Source organism: Rhea pennata, chromosome 8, assembly GCF_028389875.1.
Source record: "Rhea pennata isolate bPtePen1 chromosome 8, bPtePen1.pri, whole genome shotgun sequence".
NCBI lineage: Eukaryota > Metazoa > Chordata > Aves > Rheiformes > Rheidae > Rhea > Rhea pennata.
Window position 1 is genome coordinate 20,858,606 of NC_084670.1, and position 20,712 is coordinate 20,879,317.

The 20,712-nt window shown below is 36.1% G+C and overlaps 1 protein-coding gene across 1 annotated transcript in view; it reads right to left on the reverse strand.

Annotated features, from left to right (window-relative positions):
* DPYD (dihydropyrimidine dehydrogenase) overlaps positions 1–20,712 on the reverse strand; it is a 342,976-nt gene that overhangs the window by 225,339 nt on the left and 96,925 nt on the right. The window contains exons 6-8 of the mRNA XM_062581637.1: positions 16,156–16,352; positions 12,002–12,083; positions 9,440–9,527 (exon numbers count right to left, since the gene is read on the reverse strand). Coding sequence (XP_062437621.1) covers positions 9,440–9,527; positions 12,002–12,083; positions 16,156–16,352 — 367 coding nt within the window. The remainder of the gene's footprint in view (positions 1–9,439; positions 9,528–12,001; positions 12,084–16,155; positions 16,353–20,712) is intronic.

Here is a 20,712-nt window from a genome sequence, read left to right on the forward strand (position 1 = left end):
CCTATAGAATGCACTTGTGTATCACACATACCCAGAAAAATACTTGCCTAGTTGTTAAGCTTTCTGTTAAGAGATTTCCAGGTGACATAATATTATTACATTTATTTGCTCTATCATAATTATATATACAGTATTAGTAATCATTAACACAAGTATTTACACAGTGTCTTTTAATATCAAGGCAAAAACAACAATATGACTGCCATCTTAGACAAGTATAGATTAGAAGAGTAAAGCACAGTGTTCAAGTACCATGACAACTGGTTCAGAAGCCTAATCTCTATCAACACAAAATTCAAGATACAGCAGCAAAAATATTTACATAGCTTAGTTAAAGGTTATTTACTACAGTGAACATTTAAAATTTTCTTCTCAGATATTTGTCAATATTAAAAATCCCATTAAAGCTACCATCCCATTAAAACTAAAGAGATCATTGACACAGACTGCCGGAAGGCAGTATACGTGCTTTCCCACGACAGCAGTAGTTATTATATAACAGCAACACAGAAGTAGCATTGGGGAAGAAAATTAGAAAAACTAATGGAATTGGAAAGCTGTTCAATTAATGTCCTGAGCCTGAAGGAAGGACTGAAGGAATCCCTCGGGCACGGACTGCAGGCAAGGAAAGGCTACGGGTCGCAGCGTGCCCCGAACCGAGTCCCATACAGAGTACCGCGGGCGCTAGAGAACGCTCCACGGTGTAGGAAGGACCAAAACTGGCTTCAAGCACACCCAGGCGTCACGAGGTTCCTCTGAAATAAGATAACTGCCCTTAATTATATTTAGCTATTCCTGCATCAACAAAGGCCTGACTACCAAGCAATGCCGAAAAGGGAAGAAGATAAGGGAGAAACTTAAGGAAATCGTGAGGTCAGATGGAGGCTTTGCCATCTGTGTTCCCAGGGGTCGTTCCTAGGGACCACTCACACGAGCCATTGAAGTGGCAGGGCAAAAAGTGCAACATGCTTCTCATAGCAATTTCTCCAAGCCCATGAACAAATACTTCGAAGCCACCCCTCAAATCTGAGTTTTGTCTTATTAATTCAATCCAACAAGAAAACACACCCACCATTGAGCAGGCAGTGAAAGGAGTATGAATTCAGAAAGATTATATTTATGAGACAAATTTATACAGGAAGACTGCTTAGAACTTTATTCATTAACATGAAAAAGGTACCTGCCATTTTCTCACCAATAATTGGCACTAAGAAATTGAGATTTTGCTATTTTTCCTATTTCTGTACAGTCTCAAAAGAAATCCAAACAACCTAGTTTTTAACTCAGTCTCAGAAGTATGTAAAATGAAGGGAAGTAAAGAACAAGCACTTGTGAATCCATTGCTTAAATTCTGTGTTGTGTAAGTCCTCATATATATAAGATAGAACAGCATGTCAAAAAGTGTCTCCATGCATTAAATGTGTATTGGACCATATGCACCCTTCCTAAAAGGAGAGAAAGCTTAACTGAAGTCAATGGAGATGCTCCAATTTACACCTGGGCTGAATTTCGGATGGTTGTTAATTCTATGTGTGATTATCAATGTGGAAGTAAAAGTCTGATTAGAATGCCATTAATTATAGGAGCATAACGAATACTTTTCTTTTTTGACCTACAGATAGCTGTATGGCTTATGTGGGATGAACTTTTGGAAATAATAGACAAATAAAAGCTGTTTTTTTTCTCTGATTACTACTAAAATTTCCTACATAGTTAAATACTAAACCCCAAATCATTTTCTTCAGGTACAAAGCACTGAAAGATGCATAGCATCAGAATATTAAAAAGTTATACCTAACATCACCGTTTTGCTCAGTATTTTCTTTTTTAATGCACTTTTCAAACAATAAATTGCTTAAAAAACCAAAAAAAATCAAAAAAAAACTGCTTTTCTAATCTTCCAAAACCTGCTAAATAATCTTAGAGGAATGAAACTTCTAAGATATTAAAACATTTAACTGCTCTTAAAACAATACGAACAAAATTGATTTTGTCATTATATTTAGATGAGCATTTCTTCAGGGAAACAGTCCTGCATCTTAGAAAGAGACAGGAGAGAATTTTGTAAAACATGTGCAGTAGAGATTGTTATGCTCAGTAGCTTTTTGGTAGGAAAGATAAGTAAATAAGAACATGAAGATCGGTGTAATTTGCAAGTGAATAACTTAAGGATGCCCAAAGGCAGATTATTAGTATTTTTTGAAAGTGTCCTAGGACTATTAATAATAAATAAGCTGTTTTATGATCTGAACCCTGAAAGCTTGCAACTGCCTGGTGCTTCTGGTGTGTATTAGGAATGTTCCACCAACATCCAGAGCAGCAGTAAAGACTACAGAACTGGAAGAACAGATTATTACAAATACCAGTAGCAAGAAAAAGATGCCTCAAGCATAAGAATTCTTAGATGCATGTACACTGTTGGTCTCCAGGAATTATGTTGCACTGGGAATAAAAGCAAGTTCAAACATCTGGTATAAAAACATAAGAATAGCTTCTTTCAGAGTACCTTTTCTAATAGAATTATGTTTCTTTTAACAACAAAACATTTTAGATTAAAATGAGAATAACACAAGTATCGAAGACTAAAAATTTATTGTATTAGAACTAATATACGGTGCAATTTGTTTAAAATGCTCTTCACATGAGCCATGAAAAAAGTATTAAAGTAGTCTTGTAGAAACCTAGTAATAGAGGCCAACAGAGAGGTAACTCCGCTCATCATGAACAGTCCATGCAGAGGCTCTGAGCATTCATTCTCTGATCTATGAGCCAGGAGCTAAGGTTCGGTAGAAGGTGGACTAGGGAGAAGTCCAATACATGATTGTCCAGACTTGTGTGGACTTTCTTTCTTAGCACTTCCTGCCTGAAGTTGCTGCTCAGCGTGTAGCTTTGACACAGCTCTATACTAAATTGCAAATGCATAAATCATTGGCCTCTACATAATCTTTATTTTTTTAAAAAAAAAAAATCCATTTATGTAAATCTAAATTTTAGTTACTCTCTGGCAATAGTGAAATAGCTGGAATTAGCTTTGTCCAAATCCTGCCATTGCTACCTTTGTGATGGTTGTTCTTCAAACTATTCAAAGCACTCTGACTTCATCCTCATCCCATGCATTTAACACCAAAACCTCACAGCCTTTCACAGCTAAATTAATTTGACTCTTTCACTCATCTTCATCACAATGAAATGCAATTCCAAGTGTTCCTCCCCCGCTCTACGGCCTATATTCTCCTTTGCTGGATAGGATACTCAGACCTAGCAGGCCACTGCTGTCACCATTTACCTCCTGTTTACTCAAACTGCACCCTCCTTGCAAGACTCTGAGACAACAACGTTAATTTTTGTCTAAAAGGATCAGTAAAACCAACTCAGAAACCAAGCCACATACACATTTAATTTGAGTAGCTAGGTGATCATGTTCCCATCAACATCATTCTTGCTTGCACTACCTTCAACATATTACTTTTCTCCTCTGCTTTTGTGTTTTATCTGATCTTTAGGCTTCAGCTTCCTTGCAGCAAAAACTGTATCAACTATGAGGTATCAAAATACTAACAACATTACATATTAACACAAAAAAAACCCTCCAAAACCAGAGCTGCAGGTCCTAAGAGCCTGAGGCTGTGCAATGCTTTGCACTTCAGTCCAATCTTTCGCCAAGATGTATTGTATTTTACATGACTTGTTACATCAGTGCTGAGCCAAACAGTCTATACAAAGAGGCCTGAAACATAATTTAAGGGACCATCTTAAAAGCCAAGAAATAGAAAACAATTTTGAAATACAACCAATCAAAAAACAAGGCTTAGATACGGTTTCAAATGACTGCCTCTAAACTTTTCTGTTTGGAGGTGATAAGTGAAATAGCAAGTAAAGAGAAAATAAAACTCTAAAAAGAGAAATATAAGGGAAAACAAAACCAGAAAAAAACAAACAAAAAAATTGTTCACAGCCTGAAATGAGAACAACTTTGAATGCTCATTACTCCTCCATAAATGTCTGTGTTGGCCATAGGCCTACGGACCCCACATGCAAATTTCATGTTCTCCAAATTTAGTTTATGAATCAGGAGTAAGATGCAAAATTTTTTCCTATAGCACAAGCAAAATGAACATCTGTTCACTTTTTGCCACGTAGGTTTATATCTGTGTGGGTGGGTGTGAACAGAGCTCTTGATGTGTAATATTCTTCCCATCTGCACACCAGGTGGCACTGCATAGTTAATCAGAAGATAATAACAGGCATGAGGAGATTACTTACTTTTGGGGGAAGAGACAGTAAATCAATCTCCTAAGGTGGTTTTTTTTTTGGTTTTTTTAAAAAAACAAGATACATCAATGCTTGGACTTTTAATTTCTTTTTTAGGTATGTAATTTCGTTCCAATCAATGAAATCATCTAATTATATTATTAATACATGCTATGTTAATTAACTATGAACAAATACAATTATCACCAAGGTTCCTTCCGTGAGGGATTTGATTTTTCACTTTTTCACTTTAACCCTTGCAAGCAGAGTATACTATTTAGAATATGTCCAAAAAAAGGGGGGCTCTGTTTGGATTTACTCAGTATGCTCTTAAAAACTATAATTTTTCAGTATGTAAATAGAACCTCTGACAAGCCTAATAAATATAAGCTGTCTCTACAGCAATCTAGCACTGCAAGATGGAGCAGGAACCAAAAAGGATTTTTTAAAATATTTTACCCAATAAAATAATCTTGGAAAATACATTTTTATCTGATCTTTATATGCAAGAGAAGGTACATGTTATACAAAATCCCTATGTTACAATAAAATGTTATGTTTGCATAAAAGTCTGCACAGAAAATATTTATGGTGATAGCCTTTCTATATACTTGTTTAGAAGTTATTTCAGACATATCCTTAACTACTTTTAGTACTTAGATCACTCATTTTCATTTAACTAAATATCTGTATATACAATATTTGTTTTGTATTTTCTCTTTCAAAAAGATTATATAATGCTTTGTGAACTCTTAAAAGACAGAAGCTTGGTTTGTAGAGAATTTAGGTGAAACTCATGAGGGAACAGAATTAAAAGCCTACCAGTTCTGTATTTGCTCTGATAGCCAAGTGAGATGCACAGACACAGAAATTTTACGTACAAATCTTACAATATTCAACTCCGAAAAATCAACCAAGAGACACAGTAACACAAAGCACTGAGGACACTCTGTTCTCCACAAGATGCCCTTCCCTGCCTTGCTTTGCTGTCTCTGAGGACTGTGTTCTCTCTAGTCCTTCACCCCATCACTGATTTATCCTTTTCACTCTAAACTTGTCTTTTCTCTGTTGCCCTGAGTCTCTGTGGTGTTTACATAAGCAATTGATATAAGACTCATTTTTTTAAACACCAAAGTTCTTGAACTGATTTGTCAGCTTGATCACATAAATTCTTCACAAACATTTCTTATCAAAAGCAGAACTGATTCTAGGTAAGGTATACTGATGTAACCTACTTAATTTGGAAAGAAAAATATATATTATCTATGCATAATTTTAAAGGCTAGTTTGAAAACTGGAAACTTCAGCAGAGAAAATTAATTCATATTCATTAGTGCTTACAAATAATAACATAAACCCCAAAACTGGTAACTGGAAGATGAACTGAATTTTAAAGTGACATTTTTAAGCACTCATTGATAAACTACATCTCTAATTTTGAGTCATCATTTCCTAAATACTCATTGAACTAAAACTGAAAAAATTTAAAAGTTTAAGCTACATGACAATAAAAAGAAAGAACTAAAGAGATATAGAAGAGACTGTAGAAACTCCTAAAATACGTTTTACAGGCTGCTCCTCCCCCTTTGTTTCGCTTCTACCTTTTAATCCTGTACAAAGACTCTCACATGTGCTGTTGCCCATAATCACTTTTGATGCAACAAACTGGGGACTAGATTCATGGAATACTTTTTACTACTTATACTGAAAGCAGCAGTATAGGAGAGAACAGTATCCATTCTCAGACATAAAACTGCAAGATAGTGTCTGCAGCCAGATGTTGCTGCAGTATACGACACTGTAGAGATGAAACTGAGGAGGCTTATGAGTCTACACGAAGGATAGGGAAGGCAATTAATTCACTGATACTCTAGAAAAAAACAGGACCACAGTATTAAGAATTATTTTGATGAAACACAGCCCAGAATATGCAAAAACAGGAAAATGAAGGGAAGAACTACCAAAAGTATAACACAACAGCCAACGCTGTGGCTGAGAGATTCAGCCACCGTTTGTCCTGAGGTTCTGCTATTAGACAGCAGCCTTGGATTCCAGTGGGTCATTGCCCACACTTGGTCTCTGGCATTACCGCTTGTCCAGGTGACTATCAAAATCATATACCCTTGGATCTAATCTATGCTAGAGTAATATAAATTCTTGTAACCTCAAATTCCTTATACACAGTCATATCCTATTTGGAAAGTTAAGATGGTGCAGAGCAAAATAGCAAGGAGGTAAGGGATAATTCTCAAACTGAGACAGCATAAGTTGCCAAAGGTTGGTGACACACGCCAGTACCTGATCATTTCCATGTCTAGTGTAAGACATTTTTGCATGCTCTAAACAGTCACCTAAATGGATCAGATCTCCTGACTGGACAGACTCTTTCACCTTATGATAAACCACCACATCCTCAATGCCTAAATAAGCAAGGACTTGAAGGTAACCGGCTTTTTATTAATCTGTATTTATTTACTTATAGCAAGGCAGTTAACTTGTACCCTTTTGTGAACTTGGCAATTCTTTGCATTTCAAGTCTGAAATAGAGCAAATATATTGACTGTAGTGTACTGTAATACCTTTCCAAATAGCATTCAGTAGTAACAGAAAGTAAGTGGTGGGAAAGCATGATGCTAAGTTTTAAACTATGCTGGTCACAGGCATGATGTCTCATAAAAACCGTTTTTGGTTTGGCTAGTTCTAAATTATTTCTCTTTTATTTTAGCTACATACAACATGTCCAGAGATTCGGTGCCACTGCAGGATTCTAACTATAGAAAGGAAAATAGTGAAGCTGTTCCTTCTGCTTCCACACAGAGACTTTGCTATTCATTTTTCTTCAATATGGTCGCTTGCTAGCATTGGTCAGATCCAAGTCATCTCTGCTGTATGCTTTACTTTCTCAAGATCTAGTTGGAGAGTACTTCCACTGCCTCACAAGACATTTACATGCAACCTTTTCTCTTTGGTTTGTAATTACGTCAAAATGGCTTTCCAAGTTCTCTTTGAATCTCCATCTGCCCTCACGTAGCTGGCTATTTACAAGTCTTCTTCCAATTCATGAATCCCTCCAATTCTTGCGCACTCCGGACTGATAAATTCTTAATTCCATCCCAAATGCAAGAGTGAAGGTGTACTCCAAAGTTTACATTGCTATGAAAAAATCCTTACAACATATTCCCCTACTCCCATCAGTGACCTCATCTTCTTTTATACACCAATTGCTTTTTCTATTCTCCACTGTCAGGGAAAACTGAAAACTACTGTTTGATTTCCGCCCCCCCCTTCAAGGTACAGATTCATTCAGAATCAAACTTAACTCTTCTAAGCAATCAATATTCTGCAAATACTCTACTTCCAAGATTCAGGGTAATGTATGAATGTAGCATTGTTTATTATATATTTGTTCAGTAGGAAAGAACATAAAAAGAAATGGAGTACAGAAAAGGGAATGTTTCCTGTACGGAAAACTAACTGGTTTTGAGAGTTTATAAATGTTCTACTACATTAATCATAGTTGATCCTAGAAAGCTATAACCCCTTGGTTCATCTCCCATCTTTTACTACCAATACGCAAGACTGCAAGTACTGGCCAGTGTCTCATGCAGAACTGTGCAAGAGCTGACAGGCAGACTTGGGGGTTCAGAGACAGAGCAACTCCATCGTGAATGCATGATAGTTTCCAATAACAAAACTTTGTAGGAACACATAATCCTTCATTAGCATTTATTCCCTCTGTTTCCTAACACACTGGAACATGCAGTCTACAGGAGAATTATTCTTTAGATAAGTTTTCTTTGTTTATTAAAGCTTTGGTTTTATCGCTTTACCTAGCATTTATAGGTCACAATGTTGCCTATATAAAGTTTCTAAGGAAAAATATTTTATGTTAGGAGAGCTTCATTAAGGTCAGAAAATAAACTCACATATACAATACAAATGTTCCAATCTTCCTTTGTGTAAAGTACTCACTGGGCATTTTTATGATCCATTTATGAAAGTTATTTTTAATTTATGAGTCAGAAATCATTGGTGATCATTTCTTCCTAAATGCTAGATTCTGAGAAAACAAATATTTATGTATTCTTATCTAATCTGGAAGATTTCACAAAGCATTTTGAAAGGCACAGATTAAAACAGTAAAGATGATAGGCTGGTCCACTGCCTTGAATACACTTTCATCAAAATACAACCCAAAAGAAATTCTGACACATGAAATGTGTCTAACAATGTGAGGATTAAGGATTATATAAATCACAATGGTCTGCACTATAATCACATGAGAGAATGAACCTGCAAAGCTTATTATACAGCATACCCAGACGGTAAACAACAGTTGTCGCTGTACTAAGAATTACATCTCTGTAATCAATAATAGGAAGGAGGAACAGTTGGACAACTTGTTCCCTATTATGTTCACTTAGGCAACGTCTAGATCAATAAAGAGCATTAAGCCTCATACCAACTGTAGACAGTGCCTGCTCAACATGCCTATCATATGGTAGAGATGGGTCCAGCTGTACTTCAAAATACTTGTAAATGGATAACAATTCTAATCTTACATTAAAAAGAAGCAATGATTCAAATTGCAGGCAGGTGTAGGACGTTTTTTTAGCGTATGAAAGAAAACAGACCTATAACGCCAGCTTCAGTATAACTCAAAGTCAGCTTATTTTGTTAGCCCATTCTATAATTAAATTTCACTACAGCCTATCTGAAGGATGCTACATGTTTTATACGGAGAAAAGAAAAAGCAATCAAGCATGATATCACTGGATTACATAAAGACTCACTAATTATATGGGCATGGTAAGTTGTTCACAACATTTGAAAATTGAGCTTTTACGCCCCTTATGCCAATATGGCAATTAATTACTACTAATTTTTCAGTTCACCCACTTTTGAACCATTTAAACAAACAATATATTAAGCCATTCAGCTATGTTACTGTCCTACTTACAAATCTATCATGTAAATGTGAAAATTATAACTAACAGCAATCTTAACATAGCTATATTAAGATTGTAGCTTTATCTTCCTATTTTTAAAATTTTCATTGTATTCCATATTTTCTTAATGTAGACTAAAGCTGTCACACATCATGCTATTAACGCAGATACAGGTCCCAATTTATTCTCTGTCATCCAGTTTCAAGACGACAAAACATAGCAGCATGAGCTGTTCTTACCTATTCCAATAAAGACTGCTTTGTAACCATCTTCTTTCAAGGTACGGAGCGTCATTCCATCTATCGCAAGGCCTTTACTAAAAACGACCTAAAAGAATCATAAAGATTTATGGCTTTTAATTTGATAATGTGAAAATGACTTCCAACATGTCCTGCATACTGACATCGAAAAGGATATTCTAGTGAACAAACAAAGCAAATTGCTTTTTTTCCCAAGCGAGATTTAAAAGGTCAGACTGACTGGAGCAAGTGGCCCAAACTAGATATGGGAAAAGGTAGCTTCAGATCATCTTCACATAAGGGCCACCACAGGCTACTCTGGTTTCCAGCATAAGCTGAAACAGTTAACAGGCAGGCTGAACGAATAAACAAAACCTGTCTATGTTTCAGTGCAACACTTTCAGAAAAAAAATATATTCATTGAAAAAAACTTGTACAATAATGCTCCACCAGCAATCCCACTTTGAGGAGCCACTGCACAGGTTGACCAACTGCAGCTCTTACGAGAGGCAGCGGGGAAAGTGTTTGCCCTGCGTTTAGCAAACCAGCTAGAGCAGGCTCTTGTGCAGAGGTGATGCAATTGAAGACACACACACCCTCTGCTCAGCTCTGCTAACCCCAAGACCACTGAACGCATAAAGCATGCATGATTTCTCTTCTGATATTTATTATTTCTTGACGTGAATGTGTGTGTTTTTATCTCCCTACTTTAGACTCTCTGAACTTGAATGTTTTCCCCTAATCTGTATTATATCATTTGTGCATTCACTTCAAAAAACTGCCACGGTACCTTGTGTAAGGACTATGCTCTATGACTGAACAATCATTCTGTATCTCTTGGTATTGAATCGATCTATATTCCATGTGATATACTTTTGAAAATGTGTTTTTCCCATCCTTGAGGAAATGGGGGGGGGGGTGTACAAAATATGTAATATACCATACTTAAAAACTTTTTTTTTCACTTATAGATTTAGTATAATTTATACTGTAACTGCAAAAGCCATGTACAGTTGTAATCCTTTCCTGAATGCAGACTACATCCTTGCTGGCAACAAAATGCATTTCATAAATTGTCATTACCTTTTTTTTATCCTATTGTGTACATATGTTATGAAAACCTAATGAAGGAATTTAAATGGCAATACTATTTTATGCTGGGATTCGTAATACTCCTAGGGCCTAGCTCTGTAATCCTTATTCACCTGACTAATTCTTACTAATTTCAATAGAATTACTTGAATAAACAGCACTGCCAAGCATGTAGACAATACAGCATCTTCCACCACAGATTTGAAATGTTCTAAGTAAACACAGGAAAGTATTTGCAGCTTACAGAAGTATAAATCTATGGTACTTAGCTAGCTCGCCAAAGGGGTCAACTGCAAACCAATGGCAGAGCCGGAAAACAAATTTACACTGAGAATCTCTGCTGTACTTCAAAACAGCAAAGGACCTGCAGGTCAGGACGACACGGTGGCTATACCAGTCCATTCTGGAGTCTGGCACAACACAGAGTGCCTTGAGAAATTGCATACGTTTTAAAGACGGTTCCCGGGTGCCTATGGCCAGCAATTTTGTCTAAAGTAGTTTCAGTGCTCTGTTTTTAGCTCTATTCCTAACACAACTACCTTTCTGTCAGTCTTTTCAAGGGTTGCAAAGAGATCATTAGAGTGGAAAAAATGGATCCGTAGCATTTAAGGCCCCTTTACATCTCATAAGCATGGATGAGGTTCTCGCTTGGGTCTTGTGACAACAGTCTACTGCCTTTACAGTATGAACCAATATTAACAATTCCAAGAATTTCTTGCTTGACTGAATGCTGAAGCATCATGTTAAGAATATGTTATTATCCCTTCTGCTACTCAAAAATTTGATCCGGTGATGCATTCCACACTTCTAACTTTTATTAAAATGTGCAGCAGTTGTTAATACTACCTAAATCTTCAGCTCAATCCCTAAATTAATAAAGCACCATTCCCATTATCTATAAACAACACCTATTTGTTTAATAGAATAATGCACAACTATTGCTTTCCAAGAAGCTGAATGACTGTTACTGTTTATAAGAGGATCGTGTTAACACTTTGGTAATTTGATACATTCTGTTATAAATTTAACTTGGATGCAAGACTGTATTATGAACCATTAAGAAAAAAACTTAGGGAGAGGGAAGAAAAGAAGAGAAGAGAGATGTGTCAAATATGAATGCTTTAAGTAGTGCCAAACGTGCATTAAAAAAAGACTCGATTAAAAAAAAATCAAATCATTCTAATAGCTACATTGAACCCCTAAAGCAATTTAGGAATTTGTTTCTTACAGACAATTAATCACATGCAGGCATGCCAGATGAGAACTATTGATTGCCCTTTTCCAAACTAGTGGCATTCAAACAGGAGACAGACAAACGCCCTGAGCAAAAGGAAGCATCTTCCTGCCTCTGTCTAGTGTAGCTTTTAATTGTTCTTTACTAATGTGCATGACATTTTGCTGTTAATCTTTGGCAGAGTTCTTGTTCTTTTTTCTTTGAACTATGCATAGACAGGATATATTTTTCATTACCTTCACTCCAAGATCCTTCATAAGCTCAGCTTCAAAATTCACTACATCATATGGCAATCGGAACTGTGGGATTTCAGACATACTAAAATAAAAAAAAAAATTGTAAAGCTTGTGAAACACTTTCTGCAATTAGAAAGGATTTTCTTTTAGCTGTTAAACATTAAATACTTATAACACACATTTAAGATAATTTTAATGTCTTTGAACAGAAATGTGGTGAAACCGGACTCTAGGCTTTGGGTTTTTGTTGTTGTCTTTTTTTTTTTTTTTATTTTTTTTATTGTGAGACCAAGGAGTGACCAAAAAAGCATTATTCACTCAATGATGAAAACAGGCCAAGAATGCAGTACCTTGTGGCCAATCCTGCCCATGCTTGCAGGTAAGCATGTAACAGATATTAAGATCAGATACAAAAAAAATTAAATTCCACTCCTCTTGTCCACCACAATCAACATGTAACACCTAACAAACTTAAGACATCTATTTAAGACAAGACCTCCTGGCTACTTAAAGCAAGGCAATCTTCTAGCAGTCACTCATTAAGATATCCAATCAGATAGAATCAAATTTCCACTAAATTAAAAAAAGTTGTGTATACTATTTTGAGTAATGGTAACTAACTCCTCCATTTCTACTTGATAAAATTATTATGATCTTTCAGATTGTACAAAGTCAGTGATTTCATATCAGCTCCTAGTCTCACATCTAGTTTTTGACATAATATTTATTATTACTTGGTGTTATTTCTCTTGGAAAGGATTGCAATGACCTCTTCAAGTTCTCAGCCCTATAGGTCTACTGTATGGGAGGAACTTCAGGGCCAACAAAGAATCTCAGTTTATATCCTTTGATACAGCACCAGTAGAACTACACCTATTTAGGCCAGTTCAAAATCTGTCTCATAAAGCACCGTACAAGTAAACACAATGAAGTCCATTTTAATACTTTTATTCAATAAAGAAAAAAAGACTGAATATGCAGAAAAGTGTCTTCCTAGATGTTTCTAAGCTTCTAACAGCATAGTCTGTTGTCAAATTAATGGATCTATGATTTTTGCAATAAAGCACTGGCATAGGATATTCATGATAGGTTTTACACATCGTTATTGACCATTTGACCTTTAACATCTAACTCTGACAGGCCAGAATGATTTTATTTTAAATTGCATCAACCTTAATTATATTGTTAAGAAGTTAGTGTGCCTTCTTTTTATCATTTCTAATATTGACCATTTTGCATCTTTCCTAACCAGTGTGAAAAGACATAATGAGTTTATCATGACAACGCAACTTTCATAGGTCATGCTAAGGAAAAAGGTGTCTGAGGCAGAGAATAACAAATGAATATGAATCTGCAATAGTGATTCAATGAAGAAATTAACTAAAAAGGGGAAATTTCTATTTTACAAGCCACATGTATTTGCTGAAGTTCTGACATTTCCTTAACTCTTAGAAGAAGCAAAAACAGCACTGTTATGCACTGTCTCAACTTGTAAATGCTTTTTTTCTCTTATTAAAAATTTGCTTCCAGTCCTGTGCTACAGAATATACATGCATGTATGTACACATAAATATACATACATGTGCATATGTAAATATACTCAGTTCTATGTGGACACTTTATCATGAAAATAAATATTTTACGAATATCAACTTCCACATTAATAATTATGCTACAATTTCCTTCAGCAGCAGCAGTGTCAGAGAGGCAGAGAGAGAGGAAGAAAGCAACAGGGTGGAGGAGCAGGAGGGTGAAGCACAGAATTCTGGATTGGTCCCACGGATTCATGTCTTCCTCAAACCTGTCCTCAGTCAGAGGCTCTTGGGGTTCCTTGGTGATCATGAACTACTTTTGTCCAAGGGTCACCCCTTTAGCTAAGTGAGAGAAACATTTTGGTATGTTCTAAGCCAGTGACATAGCTCGGAGCACGAACAGTGAAGCTCATTCACGGTCTCCAAGCAAGACCCTGACCTGCTCTCATCTACTCTACTATAACACACGGATTTTGCACAAATAGTGAAATTATTAAAAAAAAAAAAAAAAAAAAAAAAGAAAAGAAAGCACAGAAAAAATAAGGTGAAAAGTTCAGACATGTGCAGGCAACTACAGACTTACACCAGGCTTACACATTACACTTCAGGAACTCAGGAACTGTAATCACTAGACAGCCTTCTGTAAGCTAAATATCATTCAAATTAGCTAAGATCTACGTACACATGTGAAGGGATAGCCTAGCTAAAAACACAAAATATGACAGAGAAAACTAAAAATGGTTCGATCACTGCCTTGTCAAACAGCTCATTCTGAATACAAAATCAATTTGGTCTTGTTAGCCATTTGCAACGGTTTAGGAAACCACTGAAAACATACGTATCAATAACTTAAAACTTGTTAAAAGATGCACTGCAAAGGCTCGTAACTGCAGTAATGGATGACTGTTGCCATAGGTCAGCTTCCCTTCTGCTCCAAGATCAAAATAAGAACAAAAGAAACCGATGTTTTTAATCCACATGTGAAACTTTCCACAATGAATGGAAGTTGACTATTATCATTATTTAGTCTTTAAGAGTCAAAAGCAGGAAAGACGTAGTAAAATGCACTGCTTGAGCATTAAAGGATAACAGAAGACCAAGCAAAACCTAGATTAAGGCTTTTTGCAATAGAATAAAACTGATTAAAATCAATATTAAATTCAAATTAAAATATGAAGAACAATCACAACTTAAAAACTACATTTCTTCAAATATATAGGCACCATCATACACTACAAGCAACTAGAGAAAGAACTGCATTAATTCTCCTCAGAATTAACAGCCTTATATTGCTGGATCCCTCATGAATCTAATCTGCCACCTGGTCAAGTTTCATTGTTAAGAACAGCTCAGTATTTCTTACTGCTTTTAAGCAACTAAATTCATTTTAAATCCAGTATTTACAAAAACATAATGTGCTGGTTATTAGGTGAATAGATATTTCATGTATTAAATTTGCAACCTTCTATAGTAACTAACTCTAGTAAAAGAACTTCATATAGTTAAATGCCTCTATATTAACATCCTGATAATTAGGCAGAATACTTTTGAACCTCAATGGAAAATGTACATGTAATCAGGTCTACTTTTCCAGCATTGATTCTCTCTCTTTCAGAGCCCTATATTTGGTATTACGACATTATGGATCAAATTCATTAACAGTGTCAACTTTATCGATATCAGTGACGCTGCAGTACGAGAAGCGCAAGTACCTCACCCTTCTTCTTTCAGTCTCTTTCTTTTCACTTTGTTATTTTGCAAACACTTCAGTGTGAATACATCTTCAAAACATGACATTTTATTTTAACTTTGAGTGGGCTGGTATCCACTAGTCAGTTTCTGAAATATGGTCTCTTATATTTAGGGATTCCAAAAAAACTTTTAAGACACAATCTCAACCATGGGTAACTGTGATAAAAAATCATTTTGTAGTACAGAGGACGTGACACTATGTCCTGAACCAAGGAAACATCATCCAAGTGTTTACCCTACAGGCAAGATGCAAAAGTGCCTTTATAACTGTGTATTTACTGAGAACCACTTCATTTATTTACGATTTGATGAAGGTTGAAATTGCATGAGGTTGATTTCCCTCTTACAGTAGGGCTTACTAATGCTGCAAGTCCAGGTAGACACGAGGGATTTATTCACTATCACCTATATTTACATAAAGTAGTTCATAAAAGCATTCTAAATTTTAATTTCTCTATGAAATTACTATCCTTTTAAATATCTACTATTCCACTACATGTGGCTACAATTACTTCATCATGTTTTAAATGTTTTGGATCAGGGAAAATGATTCCTGACAATTTTCTAAAGTGTCAGTTTGGTAATAACAACAGAACATCAGAATTCTTACAGGTCCTAAGAAGAGAATGTAGGATATCTCCACCAAAATTTCAGTTAAAGTTGCCCTTAAATGTATCTGCATTAACCTGAATGATGGATTATTCAAACAAATAGTTCTCCAAATCTGAAATTTTTTTGGTGCCTTTGATCTGAAACCGCCCTTGAAAGAGACAGAAGGATCATATATGAATGACATCTGCACAACTTCTTTGCTATACATTCCACAGTCACAGGAAAGTGTGGAGTTTTTTTGTTTGTTTGTTTTTTTACCTTAAGCCACCAAAATATTCCTGCTTTTCATATATGGTGATGTTTGAGTAGCCCAATCGAGCGAGGAAAGAAGCACAACTTATACTTGCAGGTCCTGCACCAAGGAGAGCTATCTTCACATGATAGGCTTCAGGCATCTCTTTTAGAGGAGGTAATGAAGGGTTTCTAATCTGAGGAATATTCATAGCTTTGAACACCTGAAAAAAACCACATTCAACAGGTTGCACACTTTACAATCCCTCTTTAAATTTTATTACGAGTAACATGATGGAAGCTTTTATTAGGAACTGTCTGTGTATTTCCAAAGGTAATTCATACTTGCTGCCTCCTCTTAGACAACTCTAATACAACTTATTTCATATTAATAACTCATATATTTCAAATGTTCACCATTTCTTAACTGAATGTCCAAAAATTTTAGGCTGCTCATACCTGAAGGTTGGGCCCTTTCCTCCACGTCTCAGTCCTTAACCTATAGAGTGTAGTTGATCGCCACTCTATCCTGACTATTAGAAGTACTTTGGGACAGACTCTGACCATGATTAAGTATTTGTACAGAATCTAGCACAGTGCAGTCCCAACCTAGTTGCAACAACATACAGTTTATTCTATATTTGTGCTAATTTATTCTTCATTCAGATACACAGGTAAGAGGCTGATACAGAGGTATTCTAAATTCACACGCAGAGAACAGTGAAGTTTAACTCAGTACATGCATTGTAGAGGAAGAAAAGCAGCTGCTGCCTTCTATAACCTACAAAAGGAAGGAATAGACTCATGGCCCTTACAGGCTATTGAAGAGTAGGAGCATAGAAGGGCAGAGTTACAGCTCCATTTTCTTTCGGGCTTAAAGAGAAAAGTATTTATCCCAAGGAGCACGCCAGCAGCAGAAACACAATGTTATACCAGAAGGATGCAACATTGCACTGAGATTCTCAGTCAAACCACAAAAAAATTGCAGGCTGCCTCTTCGATGCCACCAAAAGACAGCACTGTTCCTCATCTATCCCAGTGCAAGACTTTTACACACATACTAACTAACCCTCTAAAATATACATGTTGTCAATCATCTTAATAAATCTCAGCTCTAAAATGCTTAGTGAGTTTACTTCCAGTTTTTACTTTCTTCAGAACCAGAGAAGGAAGAGTTGATTTCAAGATAAACTTTGGCACAATCAATTTATGAATAGAATTTTTCATTTACGTTTTGAATCAATGTTCATTTTCTTCATGCACACTTGAGCACTCATGCTAGGTAAACCAATGATTAGTTCCTTCCCCCTCGAAAATTTCTGTGTCAAATTTTCCTAGTCTTTGTAAATTGACATAGCATTTTAACAAACTGCAAGAAATGAGAGACAGATAATTGTTTTTAAAAAAGAATCATTTATACCTGACAATTCATACAATATGGGAAGGTTTAATGTGGTTATTAATGGATTTCACAGGCTGAAAAGCTTATATTGTACTGTGAAACTAGACTGTGATAACCAAAATGCAATAGGATACTTTTAAAATGTCTCTTTTGTTACATTCACATAAAAATAGCTTGAATGGTACCAAATTTCTGTTGAAGTCTCATGCACTTGTTTTAGAACGCTGGTCCGTAATACAAATTATGTAACTAGCATATTTAATGTGTTTATTAAACACAATGAATATGACCATCTTTATTACCAAATTTACTTTATTGTTAGCATATTTTTTTAATTTATTATTTAACAAAAGTCATACCCATCAACTAAACGTTAATACTAAAATCCAGCGTTATTGTAGTGCAGTGCTAAGCTTCAGAAACCAAGCACTCATGCAGGAAATCCTAGTAGTTCAGGCTGAATGGTCAACTTGAACTCAGCCTCTTTGCAAATAGGGTGAAACTGTCCTTATACAGCACAGCCCGCTTGTATGGCTATATCTGGCCATCTGGACTTCAGTGGCAGTTTTGCATATCAAGGCTGGCAGGGTAACTGTGTGAAAACAGCAAACTGCCTCAATGCATTTCAAAAGATTTTTACTCACCTCATCATGAAGTTTCACTACACTGTAATTCATCTAATTAAATAGCACTGAATTCTTCTGTACAAATCTTTTGGTGTGCAGAGATTACTCTCTTGTAAATGTTCAGTGCCACATTACATGCAACTGTTCTCTCCATTTTTTTTCTCTGCTCTGACTAGGGTCAGGATGTAAGTTTACTAGTAGTATCTTCCTTGTCCACCTTCAAAAACATTATTTCATTTCTGTTTTCAGATAGGGTTTCTTTTGTTTTGCAATGCTTTGTGAACAAAACCCACTCAGAAGAATGACATAAAATAATGAATTTTAACACTGAACATCTCAGCGGCAAGAGTCAGCCATCATTCCCCCATGTCTGCCTTTCCTTCTCTTGCACATACACAAAATTAGTATTACTCACACTTCAGTCATATTCGAGTTTCTGATCAGACTATTTCTTAGAGGGATATATTGTAGACATCCTTCTCTATTTGAAATATTTAAATACGATCAGAGAATTTTGCTCTAATTCATCTTTATCTAAATTATCTTTGGACTATCTCAGAGAATTTGTTCCATAAAACAGTGAAAGATTGAAAATTCAACTCAACATTAAAATATGGAAAAGCCTTCAGCTAAAACACTATAGGCTGCTAAAAAGCAAGTTAGGTAGTCTCCAGTATACACAGAGAAAGTTACTTTTCTTAAGCAAACATTTGATCTGTTTACTCACTGATCTTCTTCACAAGACCTTCACCAACAGAAGAAGCAAGATTTGCAAAATGGAAAAGGCATTTGGAAAATCTCACCTATTAGTAAAATTCTGACTTTATCACTAAATGTTTCTATTCCTGAAGCATAATGCTTGCTCTCACAATTACAAGGTGCAGAGATAGATTTATGAGTTGGGTTGCCTTTAAATATCCTTCACTAAGATGATGTGATACTAAACAGCTACTGATGCAGATATCAGCCCAAAACTGGTATTTCAGTGAAACACTAGTATATTCTGAATTGTTACCAGATTTTGCCAATGTATAGAAAGAAAAATACAGGCAGTGAAACGAGCAACATTTAGGAACTGATTGTGTTAGCTTCACACTTTCCACTGGCTTCCATTTGCAGGCTGGTATACATTATTATGGCACATTTAATGGTTTAAAGGAGAAAATAACATTCTGCACAAATTTTAATTAAAAAAATGAAGCAAACTGCACGCTCAGTAATCATCTTGAAATTATAAAATATTATCACACAATTTATTTAATTTATCTGCAATGCATAGCACAGGAGGTACAGCAAATATTTTTCCACAAACATGAGCTATTTATGGAAACTGATTGATTCTCCCTCCATGATTAACACTTAAAGACATATTGTTGCAAACTTTTATGTCAGCAGGTAAGTGACTGCAAAATTCAGGCTTAAAACACCTCTTTAAATATTTTTCAAACCAAAATAATGACTGTATTTTAATATTAATACAGTCCTAACAAAGTCCATGGATCAAGCACACTGCAGAGTCCATATCTTACAAATCCCATCCATAAAAAGGGCATAACAATATTCATCTACATGTCTTATAAAGCAAAGGATGCTTAACATCTGACAGAAGTGTATATAACTTTTCCAATCATCAGAAAGTGTGTCTGCATTGGCTTAAGAAGCCCAGAGTCCTCAGACTCATGACCTGAACTGTAGCCTTGGAGGCTACACTATCTGCATCAAACAAGCTTAAAATCTTATATTTGCTGCTTTTTGATTTAACTTGAGTGAAAATAGCTTAAAGATGCGATAAAATAAAAATAAGTAGCACTGACAAATAGAGTTTCCTCTCCATTTGTGCTGGTGTCATAGCTGCGTACAGTGATGCTCCGTTGCTGATGTTCGGTGGTGTGCCCGTCCGTGGCGTCCAGGGAACGGGGTAACCACGGCCAGGCCTCGTGACGTCCCCAACGCAGGGCGACCACACAACAGCAACCGAAGCAGGCAGGTAGCAGGACACCGAGAGACCAAGCCCGAGGTATCAGAGCACCCTCCAAAGCTCTCCCTCGGGGGAGCCATGCGGCATCTTCACCCCAAGGAGGAGGGTCAGCAGCAGCAGGGCCACCCTCGACATAGCCCACCTCCCAGCTTCGCTGATGTGATGAGATGCCACCAGGTTAACAGCAAGCAAGCTCATAGCGTGCATCTGCTAGGAGAACAAATGCATCATGCTTCCCTTTCCAACTGCTTTCTGCTACAACAACAGCCAGAAAACATCTCCGGAGAGGGACAAGGCACCAGAGCTAGCACAAGAGTCACAGTAATAAACGATCTAGTATTTACATCTCGCACATACAGATTGAAAGAGTATATTTTGCATTTAGCTTGTGCTGCTTCATTCAGAATGATTAACTGGAAACACTGCAAATGCAAACCCCTTAAATTCAGTAATACCTACCCAGAAATGTCAGTTAAGGGCTTTCTACTAATACCACAACAGACAACCACAGCTCACTTTTTTTTTTTATTCCAAGCTTACAAACTAGTATTTGAGTAACCACCAATTTTAGCACATTC